This window comes from Plasmodium relictum, assembly GCF_900005765.1.
Source record: "Plasmodium relictum strain SGS1 genome assembly, chromosome: 11".
Taxonomy (NCBI): domain Eukaryota; phylum Apicomplexa; class Aconoidasida; order Haemosporida; family Plasmodiidae; genus Plasmodium; species Plasmodium relictum.
The window spans coordinates 930,163-945,027 of NC_041689.1; the positions used below are offsets into that span (position 1 = coordinate 930,163).

The following is a 14,865-nucleotide window of genomic DNA, read 5'->3' on the forward strand; positions in this document are numbered from 1 at the left end:
ACTTAAGAAAAATTAAAAAACTTTCATTAGTAAATAAAAAATATAACTATAAAAAATATTTCGAAAATTTTTGTTTAAAATTTGGAAAAGTAAAAAAAAAAAAATTTTTTTAAAATAAAACTATTTAAAAATATTTAAAAATAATATTAAAATTTATCATTTAAAAAAATAGAGATTTGTTATCGTATCACGTAAATCTGTTAAATAATTTTTCTAAAAAAAAAATGTAAAAATAAAAAAATTATACATACATAAATTTATTTTTATATTTAAATTTAGATTATTAAAAAGAATTATTGGAATTAATTATTTTTAGATAATAATAAATTACATTTTTATATATAATTAGTCATCAGTAAATTTTTTTTTTTTTTTTTTTTGATTATATAATGTGTTAATTTTCTTTTATTTTATTTTTTTGTCTGTTATTTTCTCATATTTCATTATGGATTATATAAAACTTCTAAGCGCTTTTTTTATAATAATATTAGTTTATGTTTTATTTTCATATTTAAAACTAAAAAAAAATATATTTCTAAAATATTTAAAAAAGAAGCAAAATGTTTGTTTAATTATTGCACATCCAGATGATGAAATTATGTTCTTTTTTCCCACGTTGAAATTATTATTTGATAAAAAAGAAAAAAATGAAATTTTTCTTTTTTCTCTAAGTAATGGAAATTTATATGGGCTTGGTAAAATAAGAGAAAAAGAACTCTTTCATGTATGGTCATATTTAGGAGGAGAAAGACGAAACTGCAAAGTCTTAAATAACATAAATATTCAAGATGGTTGGGATTATTGGGATGAAGAAAATATTTCTAATATCCTAAATGATTATTGTTCCAAACATAATATCAATACAGTAAAATCCATATGCTATATTTTATTATTATATATAAGGAAAAAAAAAAATTGCATAAATTTATATTGTTATTAGATTCTAACTTTTGACAATTATGGGATATCAGGCCATCCTAATCATATAAGCATTTTTAATAGTGTCCGGTATAATGATAAAAAAAAAAAAAATGAATTGTTATAATACTTTTTATGTTACTATTCTTATAAATGTTTTTTTTTTTTTTTTCTTTTATACTATATAATTTAAATACTATTAATATAATTTGCTTCCGGATTTCTATTATTTGAATCACTTTTTTTTTTTAGGTTATTGTCAAAAATTAAAGAAATAGATATTTTTATATTAAATTCAACTAATATAATTCATAAATATATGGGATTTATTTCATTTCCTTTTCTTTTACACAAAAAGTATTTTTTTTTCTTTTTGCGCATTAAAATATTTGAATTTTCCTTTGCTTCACTTTGATAATTATTATCTCACTTTTTTTTTTTTATTAATATATATTTTATTTTGTCTCAATTTTAGGTTTCTCATTTCTTTTTTTAATCCACTTTTGTTGTTAAGGTAAAAAAGAAAAAAAGAAATTTCCATATATTTTCAATTTCTTTCATTTCTTTCATTTTTCTTTATAGGGTCAATGCATTTATATAAGTCACAATTTGTTTATTATAGAATTCTATCCTGTATTTTTTCTCAGTAAAAATCTATATAAAAAATATTTTTTATTTCTCTTTCAAAAATAAATCTTATATATATATTTTTTCTTCATAGATATGCGTACTTCAATACATTTACCTTATTAAATGAGTTGTAATATGTTATAGATTTTTAAAATTAAAAAATTTGTAAAAAATAAAATTATTTATTCAAAATTTATAAATATATCTGTAAAAAATGTGTAAACGTATATATATGATATGATTTTGTTTTACGCATTTTATAAATAATATATTTTTACCTTTTTCTTGGATTGTATAAAATGAATGTTTAATGAAATATCACTTTAAATCAAACACGTAAGAGATAATAGTTAAAAAAAGTTTCAGATTATATATTTAAAACGAAAAAAAAAAAAAAAAAATGAAATGAAATTGTAATTAGAAACATTAAAAAAAGAAAATAATAAAAAAAAAAAAAAATATAAAAAATAAATTAAGATCTCTTTTTATGTTACATTATTTTTTTTTTTTTTTTTTTTGGTTTATTTAATAAAAAAAAAAAAAAAAAAAAAAAAAAAAAAAAAAAAAAAAAAATATAAATATAAATAAATAAAAATCATTAAAAAAATTATTTATCTTGAAAAAACTATAGTACAAATTTTTTTTTTTATTAAATTTATTAAAAATATCTATCAACATAATTTTACACATAACTAGTATGAACTTCATAATATGATTTTAAATAAATATATCATCACATATATATACATAAATATATATCATATATTCTTTAATAATTTATGTTCCTTCTTAAAATGGAAAGAAATAAATAGAACACGGAATACTATTAAAATGAACTATCTATTTGAAAATTTTAATAATTTATTATTTAAATTACATAGATTGTTATAAGCATATAATTTAAATTTAATATTAATATTAATTTTCTTATCATTTGATAAGAAAAATACATCAACTGTTCTAATTCAAATGCTTATCTTTAAAAAGTAACTCTCAGAAATATCTTAATGTATATCCTTAATATTATTCAATCTTATAATACAGAAATTATCTTTTTTTTTTTTAATTTTTTTTTTAGATACATATTTTTACATTGTTTCATATATATATATATGAAAAAATTATAAACAGGAAAAAAGGATATCATTCCAACTTCCCAAAAAAATATTTTATTGCCCATAATAATCTTAATATATGACAAATATGTTATGATAATTAAAGCCTATATGCATATATATATATATACATCCTTTTTTTTTTTTTTTAATATTTGTTATTTTATTTATTTTTTTTAATTAGTTTTCTTAAAATACTGACTTATATTTAAATAAAATTTCTTCATCTTTTTTGTAGAAATAGCCATTATTGGGTAAAAAAATAAAACATCATTTTATCCTTCTTTAAAATATTGATTATTCATATATAAAAATTATAATACACTTTTATCAGTTTTTTAAGCATTCATTACTAATAATTAAAATAAAATATTTACTCTATCACTCCTTAAAAATTTATTAAGAGTTCTAAAAGAAGTAAAACATTTATTTATTTCCATGGGTATCGATTATAATCAATGTATTGGGCCTTAATTTATTTCAGGTAGCTTTTCATTATTTAATTCAGCACTTTTTAAAAAATTTTTTACATCATCCAAATTTAAATGCTGAAATATATTATCACCATTATCTAACAAATTATCATCGTTTGTATTATTGTTATTATCATTTTCAATATTATCATTCATATTACTCGAATTAGCGCTATTACTGTTTTTTTTCCTTCTATACAGAATATATTCTTGAACTTTATTTGCACCACATGCCTCTGAACTATTTGTTATTTTTTTAATATCATAATCAACGCTATCATCTAGTGAAACTTTACTTTTTTGAAAAATTTTTTCATTTTTATTTAAAAGAAAATTATTTTCATCTTCTATTATAATACTTTTCTCTTCCTTGCTATCATTCTGAAAATCATTTTTGTTCATTAAATTTGTTTTTGCACATAAATTTAACAGCTTCTTCTCTATTTCTTCTGAATGAATATTTTTATCAATATTATAAATATCAGTATTAAAATCATTTAAAGAATAACTTGAATTTCTATTAAACTCTTCTATCTTTTCATTACTTTTGCTTGTATTAGAAGGAGGGTGCTTATTACATGAGTTAGATTTGCTTGAGCAGATGCAATAATTAGTATTTTCATATGAATTTTTATATAAATCATTTCTGTAATCATTCATATTTTCTTTATCATTTACGCATGAACTTGTATAATTTAATTCGTTTAAATTATCATTAAAATTATTTTTATTTGTATATGAATTACTATCAGTAAATGAATTTTTCATTTTGTTAAGATAGTCTTGAATAATCGATTTTTCTATATCATCTTGATTTAATTTTTTATTATTTTCAGAAGATCCTAATATTTCTGCATCACTACTTTCAGAGAAAGAGTTATTTAATAATTTACTTTTTGTTACCCTAAGAAATTCTTTAGCTTTGTTTAAAAATTCATCGTTGAATGATTCTCTTATGAAATTTACATTATGAGTGTCTTTAATAAGTTGCTCATGAAACGGATTTACAATTAAATTTAAGTTTTGTAACTCATTTTCATTTTGTAAATTATTTACATTTGATTCTATATTGTTATCATTTATTTTTTTTTTTTTTACTTTTTTTGTATTCTTTGAATTTTTTTTTCTTTTTCCTGTAAATGATGAAATTTCTTCATTTATTATTTCCCTCATTTCATCTGTTATATCACTTTTTATTTCTATGATGTCTTTTGTTTCTGAACAATCAGAGCTTATTGTTAATGGTTGACTATATAAAAGGTGAGTTAATTTAGATTTTGAATTAGAATTTATATTATCTTCATTTTTATCCTCCTCGTTTTTGTTATAATTTTTTTTTGATTCCTTTTCCTTTTTTACCACTTTCTTTTTACTAGATATTAAAATATCCCATTTCATTTCTCGAATGCATTCTTCTAATATATCATCTGCTTTATCCTGAAAATAATTATATAGGCTTTTGAATTTAAAAATAGACATATTTTTATATTCTTCTTCCGTATGTTCATCTTCAATTTTTTTCCTATTCAATAGATCAATTAATTGTTTTAATTTTTCTCTCTTTTCTTCATATTCATTTTTTTCTTCTTCTGTTAGCTTATCACAATGTTTTCTAAAGTGGGCTAATTTTCCTAGTTGTACAGTACCACATTTTGAGCAGACAGCTCTTAAAAATCTTCTGGTTTTTCCTTTTGAATTAGATATAGAATTATTATCATTGTTATTAGGTGTAGTTATTTTATTATTATCATTGTTTTCTGTTTTTATTTCATTTTCATTTATTACAATATTGACTTTAATATTTTCATTTGAATTATTTTTGCATTTCTCCTCACTGCTAGTTTTTTCTATTTTATTTTGTTTTTTCTCATTAAAATCATCCTCTTCATTTTCTCCTCCATTTTCTTTATTTTCTTCTTTTTCATAATAATTATTATTATTATTATTGTCTTGTTTGCCTTCTTTTTCGCATTTTACATTTTCATTTGTAGAATTATTTTGATTGTTGCTATGATCACTTTTATTTTTTATATCAGCTGCTTCTTTAAAATACTTATTTTCATCATCATTAGTACTAATAACTTTACTATTTTTGTAAGTTAATGAATTATTTAAGGTGATATCTTCGTCACTTTTTTTGTTTTCTATTTTCAAACTGCATGTTGATTTTTTATTTGTATTTTCCTGTTCATCTCCTTTTTCATTTATTTTATTATCATTCTCTTCTTTTACATTTTTGATTTCTTTTGTATTACTTTCACATTCTTTTTCTAAATTATTATTTTCTTCTTCTTTTTTTTCTTCTTTATCTTTAATTTCATTAGATGCGTCGTTTTTCGCTGTTATTTTCTTGTCATTACTATCTTTATTGGATTGATTAAATGATGAATTAGCATAAAAGTAAGACTTATCTAACTCTAATGGGAAACAACATTTGCCTGGATATTTGTAATTAGCATGGCAAGGTAATTTACAGTTTTCACATAAAACTAAAAGTTTATGTGGCAATTTTGTATGTAAAAATGTAGTAGATTTTTTTTTATTAACTTCTTTATTATCCTCATCAATTCCCTTTTGTTTTAACATTTTTGCATGTTCTATTCTATTAACTAATTCTTTAACAAAATTAACTGGGAATAAATTTTCATATGCATTTCTTAGTTGAGTTTCATATTTCTGATCCAAAGCATCTATTCTTTTTCTGTTTTCTATAATAAATTTATCTCTTTCAATTTGCTGAGCTCTTTTTCTTTTTTTTGCTTCTAATTCTTCTTGTTTACTATCTTGTAGTTGACTTCTTAATTCTTTTTGTAATTGTTTTTCATTTTCTCTTTCTTCCTTAGTCATTTTTCTTCTTTTCTTTTGTTCTTCTACAGCTTTGCATTTAGAGCATAAAAAGCACACCCAATTCTGGGGTGTAAAATTAACTCCTCTCTGACGTAAATTATGATAATATTCTTCTCCAACATAATATCTTACATAATCTGGAGGAAAACAATTATAACAAAAACTAGTAGGACAAGTAGCACAATGTATTAATAAATTACCACATTGCGATGACTTTCTAAAACATAAGCAGCATTCGTGCCAACTGCATGTCCAAGTTTTTTTTACATTTTCATCTTTTATTCCTTCACATAATTTATGATAAGTTTTAGGGCAACGAAAACAATTTATCATATCTCCATAATCTATTTCTATATCATTTCCGTTTCTATCCTTAACAATAGTTTTGTAATTTTTTGTATTATTACATATAAAGCACCTATATTCATGTTTTATTTGTTTTACTTCTTGTTTTCTTCCCCAATATTCAGGTGTATACATATTTTGCGGTTTTTTTCTTTCTCTTACGGATCTCCATAATGTTGTATCACTACCCAAATTATTTGATGCAAATTGATTGGTATTTGTGTTAGCCTTTGAAAGAGAGGTTTTTGATTTATTAAGATTATTTAAATATAACTGATCATTTCCTTCTGCATATGTTGGACTACAATCGGTTAAAACTGTATTATTGTGTCTAATTTCAGGTTCTTCTGCTTCATCTATCATGACTTCATCTATATCAATTGCGTTATCATCTTCAATATTTTGTGTATCAGCAATTTCATCTTTTTCTATATATACATCATTTTCATTTATATTGTTTATTTCCTCTTCTATGGTACATTTTTCTTCTTTTTCTAAATCTACTCCATTTACAATAGGTAATTTTCTTCGTCCTCTTTCAATAAAAAACTCTAAAGAGAAATCATTAGTATTTTCTACATTCATATTTTGTATAGCTGCTTTTCCATGTAACATTAATTTTCTTATTTCATCAGATGATAACTTCTCTTCAAAATTGTCTAATAAGTCTTCATCATCTTGTGTTTGAACAACTAATTTATCTAATTTTAATTTTTGTTCTCTTCTAAATGCCATTCTTTCTTCGACTGTCCATTCAGTCATCAATTTCCAAACATTTACTTCCCTCCTTTGTCCTATTCTATGTGCTCTATCAATTGCTTGTAAATCAATGAAAGGATTCCAATCTTCATCATACATAATAACATGATTAGCTGCAGTTAAATTAATACCTAAACCACCAGCCCTGGTACTGATTAAGTAAATAAAATATATGCTATTACTTAAATTAAATTCACGTATGTCTAATTCTCTTATTAATTTATTAGTGGATCCATCTAATCTCATGTATTTCCAACATCTATACTTACAATATTCTTCTAATTCATCTAATACTAACTGAAATTGGGTAAATATTAACACCTTATGCATTCTTATTTCCCCTTTTTTCATTTTTTCATTGTTTTCTTCTTTTTCTTCATTAGAACAATTTTTATCGATTGGTATCTTTTTTTCCTCATTATCATAAGTTTCTTCTTTCTCTTGTTTTTGTTTCACTTCTTCTTTTTTATATTTGTCATTCATATTTTGATCTTCTTTTTGATCTATTTTTTTTTCTTCTTCTTCATATACTCTTTTATTTTCATAACAATTTTCTAATTTCTTATTTTCTTCTATTTTCTTTAATTCTTCTGTTTTTAATTCATTTGATTCCTCTTTTTTTATATCATATTTTTCCATTTTTTTTTTATCATTTTTTTTCTGAGAATTATTTGATAATTCCTTTTCATTTTTAAAAAATTCTCTAATATTCATCATTTTACAATTTTCATTTAAAGAAACTATTTTATCATCATTTTTGCTACTTTTTATTTTCCTTCCTTTTAATTTTTTGTCTTCATTTTTATTATTATTATTATTTTTTTTTTTATTATTTGCATCATCATCAATTTCTCTATACTCTTCGTCACCTAATTCATCTTCCTCTTCACTCTGATCATCGGTATCTTCTCCATCTTCTTCTTCATAATCATTTTCATCGTTGCTATCAAATAAACTATTACTATTTCCTTTTTTATTTTTTTTGTAATTCACACTATTAACATTTTTCTCTGAAATAAGTTTTTTCTTTTTATTTTTTTTATTTGATAAACTTTCATAATTTTTTGTATATTCTTCATCGTCACTATCATCATTAGAGATTCTACTATTTTTTTTAGTACCACTATTATTCTCTTCATCATCGAATAAATTATTTCTTTCATTTTCTTTCGAAGAATTCATACAATTATCACTTTCATTTTTATTTTCCTCATTATCATTCATATTATTATTTATATTGTTACAGCTATAACGATCATCTGAGAGATCATTTTCATTATTATCATCTTTAAAAAATATATTTTTTTTGTTATTAGAATCACTGGTATTTTTAAAAAGATCTTTCACTTTATCATAGATACATCTTTTCTTTTTATATGGACATTCATTATCAACAGGCACTGTATGCATAAAATTTTTTAATAAATCTTCTTTTTCTGAAGTTGGTTTTAAATCAAATTTTCCTTTATTATAAATTTCCATAAATAAAGGACTGTTTTCTAATGCTTCAATTTTTTTAAATTTTCCAGAGTGTTCCCTTTTTTTTTTTTGTGCATTATTTTGTTCTTGAATTTTGTGATAGGTATAAGCAGCAACCTCTTTCTTATGCTTTTCAAAATTGGTGGAATAATTTTTAACATATTTACAATTTTCATAATGTAATTGACACAATAATTTATCTATAAATATAAGTTTTGAAGAAGATTCAATATGTTCTTGCCCCGAAATATTTTTTAATTTTATTGCATCATTTTTAACTTGCTCTTTAATTTCTTCACTCTCTTCTTCAAAAAATGCAAATAACTTTTCCATCTGTGTTGGTCTGCTAACAATTCCTTTTGGATGACCACATATAATTCTCATTTTTATAACTAAACCTAATAATTTTTTTACGCTAACTTTTTCCTCTACCATAGATCTAATATCTAAGAGTCTTTTATACCAATGTGCTGATAAGCTTCCTAAGGGTAACCAAACATCATGGAAAATTTTTCTAGGAAGTGTAATCGCTTGTTCTTTTAGCCTTCTTAACATAATTTTATCTAATAAACAACGTATAGATTTTAAATCTTCTTCTTTTATAGCAGACTTTAAATCTATATTGCCAATGTCTACATTTAATTTAGAATTGCCACTATTATTTGTATTCTGAATATTTTTTTCGTCTTTACTATTTTTATTTTTTAAATTACTGTTCTTATGATTACTGCTATTTTGTGATGCATTCATAAATGCTTGCTCTATTATTTCGGAGTTTTTAAATATATCTGGAAACATAAAATTAATTAAAGTAAATAGTTCAGCGGAATTATTTTGTAAAGGAGTACCTGTCAATAATAATCGCATATTTCCTACCACCCTATCCATAGAATGCCTAATAGCACCACTTTGATTTTTTATTCTATGAGCTTCATCCAATACTATACATTGCCATTTAGGTATTGTTTCTACAAAAAACTCTTCTTCATTTTTAACTGTTTCGTAAGTAGTTACATATAAATCATATAATCCCTTTTCTGCTAATCTATCTTCTTTAGCATGGGTTCTTTCATTTTTTGATCCGCAAATTTTGATACATGTAAGGTGAGGTGTGAATCTGTGTATTTCTCTTAACCAATTTCCAACAGTAGATAGGGGAACAACAATTAAATGAGGTCCATCAATTTTATTGCATTTTAAATAAGAAAGAAAGCATAAAGTTTGTATAGTTTTTCCTAAACCCATTTCATCTGCTAAAATAGCACCTCCTGTTAAAAAGGATTTTAGTAACCATTCCACACCATCTTCTTGATGTGGCTTTAATTGGACATTATCAACTAATGGCCTTCTTTCAATTTTTCTTCCATTAGGATAATAAACACTTAAAAATACTGATTCAATAAAGTTATTTGCATTTTCATTTGCTTCATCTTCTAAAGAAGATATGTAATCATCAAATTCCTTAGAATCAATGTCTAAATCTTTTTTCATATTTGTTTTATCGTAATCGTTGTTATTTTTGTTTGATTTCTTACTTCCATTATTATTTTTTAAATTATAAAAATCATTTTTGAATATTTTTGTTAAATTTGCAAATACTCTAGGATTTACAAAAGGTTGCAAATCCTTTCTATGAGCTAATAAAAATCTATTTCTATATTTTATAATTTTTGATCTCCAAAAACTTAATTCCCTTTGTCTTTTTTTCATAATTTCTTGAATTTCATTCTTTGTCCATCTTTTATGTCCTTGATTCAATAAAGGATCTTCATTTTTACAACATGGACATTCCCATTGATCTGAGATATTATCAAAATCTAAGTCAGGTAAACATGTTGGATGAAAAGAATTAGGGCAAAAATCGCAACCTAATAATTTTCCATGCCTCTGACAAACATAGCATGTAGATGAATTCACATGCTCTCCATTCATATTATCAATTATAAAACCTTTTCGCATCCTTCTAACATCTAAATTTTTATGTTCTTCAGGTTTACATACAGGACAAAACCATTTTTCTGTTGTTGGCTCTGACTGTAAACCTAAACAAGTAACATGATAACTATTAGGACATCCATCGCATAGTAATAAAACAAGGTTTGACGACTTTTCTCTACATATTTTACATCTTTCTTCATTTTCTGGAATATCATTTTCTTCATTCATACAATGATAGCATATATAATTTTTTATATCTTTTAATTGATTATTATCTATTAAATTTTCTGCTTGTAAACATTCTCGATGAAATTTTTTTTTACATTGTTTGCATTGCATACACTCGTCTCCTTCTTCAAAATTCTCACGACATAATGTGCACCATGATTTTCTTATTCTCATTTTAACAAGAAAAAAAAAGGAAATATATATATAAATATATATACATATGTATATTTATACACATATATAATATATATATATACCAAATTAATAAAAAAAATTTAAATTAAAAAAATTTTATGAAATTAATTTTAAGTAAAAAAAAATAAAATAAAAATACATATATATATATAAGTAATTTTATAAATTTGATAAAACAATAATATATTTGTTAATAAAAATTATAAATTATTGAAATGAAGAAAAAAAGAAATCTTTAAATAGTAAAAAAATATGTATATTTACTATTTTAAGTGAAAAAGTATTTAATGAACTTTTTAAATTTCCAAAAAAAAAAAATCTTAAATAAAATAAAAAAAATATATATATATATATACTTGTATAAATATATATGCATTTATATAAATATATAAGCGTATTAGGTATATATATATATATATATATATATATATATATATATATATATATGTATATATACATATATATATATATATATATATATATGCAAGTATATATATTTATATATAAAAAAAAAAAATATATATTTTTACTTGCGTATATATATGAATTATATATGTACATATATAAAAATATATATAATCATATTTATTTAAAAAAAAAAAAAAAACGTTTCATCTACATGCATTTTATCGTAACTTTTTTATACATATACGAGTAGTTTTAGTAAAATTATTTAAAAAAAAAAAACTTAATATTTTTCTAATTCGAAAATTAAATTAATATTGAAATAGGCTAAATACAAAAAATAAAAAAAAAAAAAAACAATTTCAAAAGTCAATAAAAAATAGGCAAATACAAGAAGATACATAAACAAAAATATCCTGTAGAAAAAGGCAAGGATCTTTTTAATTTAAATTAACTAAACACATTTATGAGTATGTAACTTTTATTAAAAATATATATATATATATATATATATAAGAAAGGTACAATTAAATTATAAAAGGAAATAAGTTATATTCAAAAAAAAAAAGAGAAAAATGTATACCTATATATATATATATATATACATAAATACATAAATACATATATATATATATATATATATATATATATATATATATATATACACATATATTTATGTATTATATGTAAATATATATACATATATGTTTATATATTTATATACAAACGCTTATGTATATTATTGAAAAATATGGAATAAAAAGGTAAAGATAAAAAAATAAAAAATAAGAAAAAAATAGAAGAAAAATGAAAGAGAAAAAGAGAAAAATGTTTTATATAGTTAATATATTTAAAAAAAAAAAAAAATCAATAGAATATAAATCATGTATGTGTGCGAATCATTTCATAAAAAAAAAAAAAAAACAAATAATTTAAATAAAATGCTGCATAAAATTTGAAAATTAACACTAGCAAATGCAAAAATAAAATAATATTAAGATATACAAGTATATATATGTTTCTAAAGGGGTATTTAAAAATTTATTAAAAATATAGATAATTTATTTAGTTACATTAATAAATGAAGATAATTCTATTCATATTTTTACTTTAAAATTTTCTAATTGTAAAAATATTAAAAGGTTCCTTATTTTTATATTTTAAAAATTTCTCCATTTTTTTAATTAAATTTCTATTTAGTAAATAATAAACTATATGTTAATTAATAATATTAAATAATAGAGTAATAATAATTATAAAAGCAAATTAAAAAAAAAAAAAGTATTTTTTTATATATAACTTTTTTTATTATTTATTTTATTTATATTTTCAATGAGGTTTTTTTTATTTTACACATAAATTAAGCTTACTATATATTATTTTTTTTTCCTCCCTCTCTTTAAAGTATTTATAATAATTAATTATTTGGTTTGTTCATTATTATTGTTAAATAATATATAAATTTTAATATATATAAACTCTTTCTTTTATATTATTTTCATAAATCATGCAATTTTTCTTTGCTTTTTTTTCTTTTAATATTTAAATTTAAAGATAAAGAATGCACTATAAGCACACAATAATTTTTTATTTTATGTAATAGTATTATTATTATGAAATAACAATTCAACTGTGTGTATACTCGAAAATATTCTTTATAAAAAATTTTAGTTTTTCTATTTTTTTTTTCCTTTATAACTTATGTGCATCTAATATATATATTTTGTATTTTTTTTGTCTTATAAAAATATGAAATATAAACATAAAAAGAAAATATATAAAATAATATATGTATAATGATAACAATTGTAATCAAAAAGTATAATTGTAAAGCATAAAAATATATATATATATATATATATTTCTTTATAAATATTATGTGTAATTGGATTATTATTTCAATTAATATAACATTTCTTATTTTTATAGAATATTACATTTTGTCTACATATCTATTTATAATCTACATAAATGTATTTTCTCATGTACTTATTACCATGTATATTTTTTTTAAGAAAAATTAAATGAGAAAAAATACAACACAAAAGTAAAGAAGTCAAATTATAATGTAAACATACATATATATATATGAAAAAATAATTCAAATATCTTTTATAAATTTTTATCAGCGAATCACTTACAAAAATATATTTATAATCTCAAAATTTTATTATATATTTAACAGCATTTAACTTTTTAATAAAAATATTTTATTATATATTCTGAAAATAGTTGTGCATATAAATACAAAGTATATAAATAAATAAAATAAAAAGTAGCTTTGTTTTTTTGTTAAAGTTTTAAAATATTTGTTCTTAAATAGAGTAGTTTCATTATAAAAGTTTATCATATATAAAAACATACTTTTTATTTAGACATTATTAAAAAAACATGTAAAAGTAAAGATGGCTTCATATATATATATATATTATGTATAAATATTTTTTTTTTTATAAAAAATATGTTATCTTTTTCCTTCATCTAGCATTTTTTATACGGTAAGAACCTTAAAAAATAAAAATTGAAAATCTACATAAATATTTTAAAAATATTTATTATATTAACAGAATAAATATACAAAATACAAAAATAAGACGCGGGAAAAATAAGTTATTTTAAAAAAATACAATTAAAAAAAAAATTTATTTGAGCAAAAATTAAAATCTAATAAATAAATATTGCGGTTAATCATTATTAATATTTTTTTTTTATTTATATATTTTTCATTATTAATGAAGTATTTTTTTATTAATGAAATAAATACAAATGCACATATATGAATGTGTTTTAATATTCTTAGACTATTTTTTGAAGATATAATAAAAAATTTTATATTTGAATTTTAATTTTTAATTGAATTTTTCTACTTTTTCATTTTAAATAATATAGTTATTTATATAAATATTATACTATAGTTAAAAGCAAGTATCTGTAATTATATATTTTATGAACTTAACTGTATATTTTTACTATTCAGTGTATAATGACTATTTTCCTTTCAAGTAGAGTGAATAAAATATAAGTGATAATTATTAATATGTTTAGAGTGATAAATAATAAGTTAATATGAATTTAATGTAATATTATGTGCTTTATATACATAGGGAATAGATACAATATATATTAGCGTGAACTGCAAAGTACTTAATGGGAGAAAGTATCTTATTTGTTCAGTGTAAATATTTCCTTCATTTTGTTAAGATATTTAAAAAAAAATAAAGTATTTATAATTTTAAAAATTTTGTATTAAGTTTATATATTTTAGTGAATAATTAAAAAACAAACAAAAAAAAAGTGAATTTTTGTAATATAATTTAGGGCAATAATTTAAATATTTATTTTTATTATTAACATATTTAAAATCTTCATATAAGAATATGAAAAACATTTTTTTTTAATTACTTCAAATAAAGATAATTTCATTTTTAATCATCTAATTTTTTATAGTTTCCTCAAGTAAAAATAAAATAAAAAAGTAAATATATATACAATAACAATACTCAGAAAAATATAAAATTTTGATCTTTAACAAG

At 20.3% G+C, this 14,865-nt stretch overlaps 2 protein-coding genes across 2 annotated transcripts; one reads left to right on the forward strand and one right to left on the reverse strand.

The window, feature by feature from the left end:
* Positions 1-445: 445 nt before the first annotated feature.
* On the forward strand, positions 446-1,519 carry PRELSG_1123600 (N-acetylglucosaminylphosphatidylinositol deacetylase, putative; the record flags this gene model as incomplete). Its single annotated transcript, XM_028677511.1, has 5 exons — positions 446-865; positions 941-1,008; positions 1,171-1,275; positions 1,394-1,432; positions 1,501-1,519. 5 exons carry the CDS (start codon positions 446-448, stop codon positions 1,517-1,519), a joined length of 651 nt encoding a protein of 216 aa, XP_028533893.1.
* Positions 1,520-3,133: 1,614 nt separating this feature from the next.
* On the reverse strand, positions 3,134-10,906 carry ISWI (SNF2 helicase, putative; the record flags this gene model as incomplete). Its single annotated transcript, XM_028677513.1, has 1 exon — positions 3,134-10,906. The coding sequence occupies one exon, from the start codon at positions 10,904-10,906 to the stop codon at positions 3,134-3,136; it is 7,773 nt and encodes a 2,590-aa protein (XP_028533894.1).
* Positions 10,907-14,865: the final 3,959 nt, after the last annotated feature.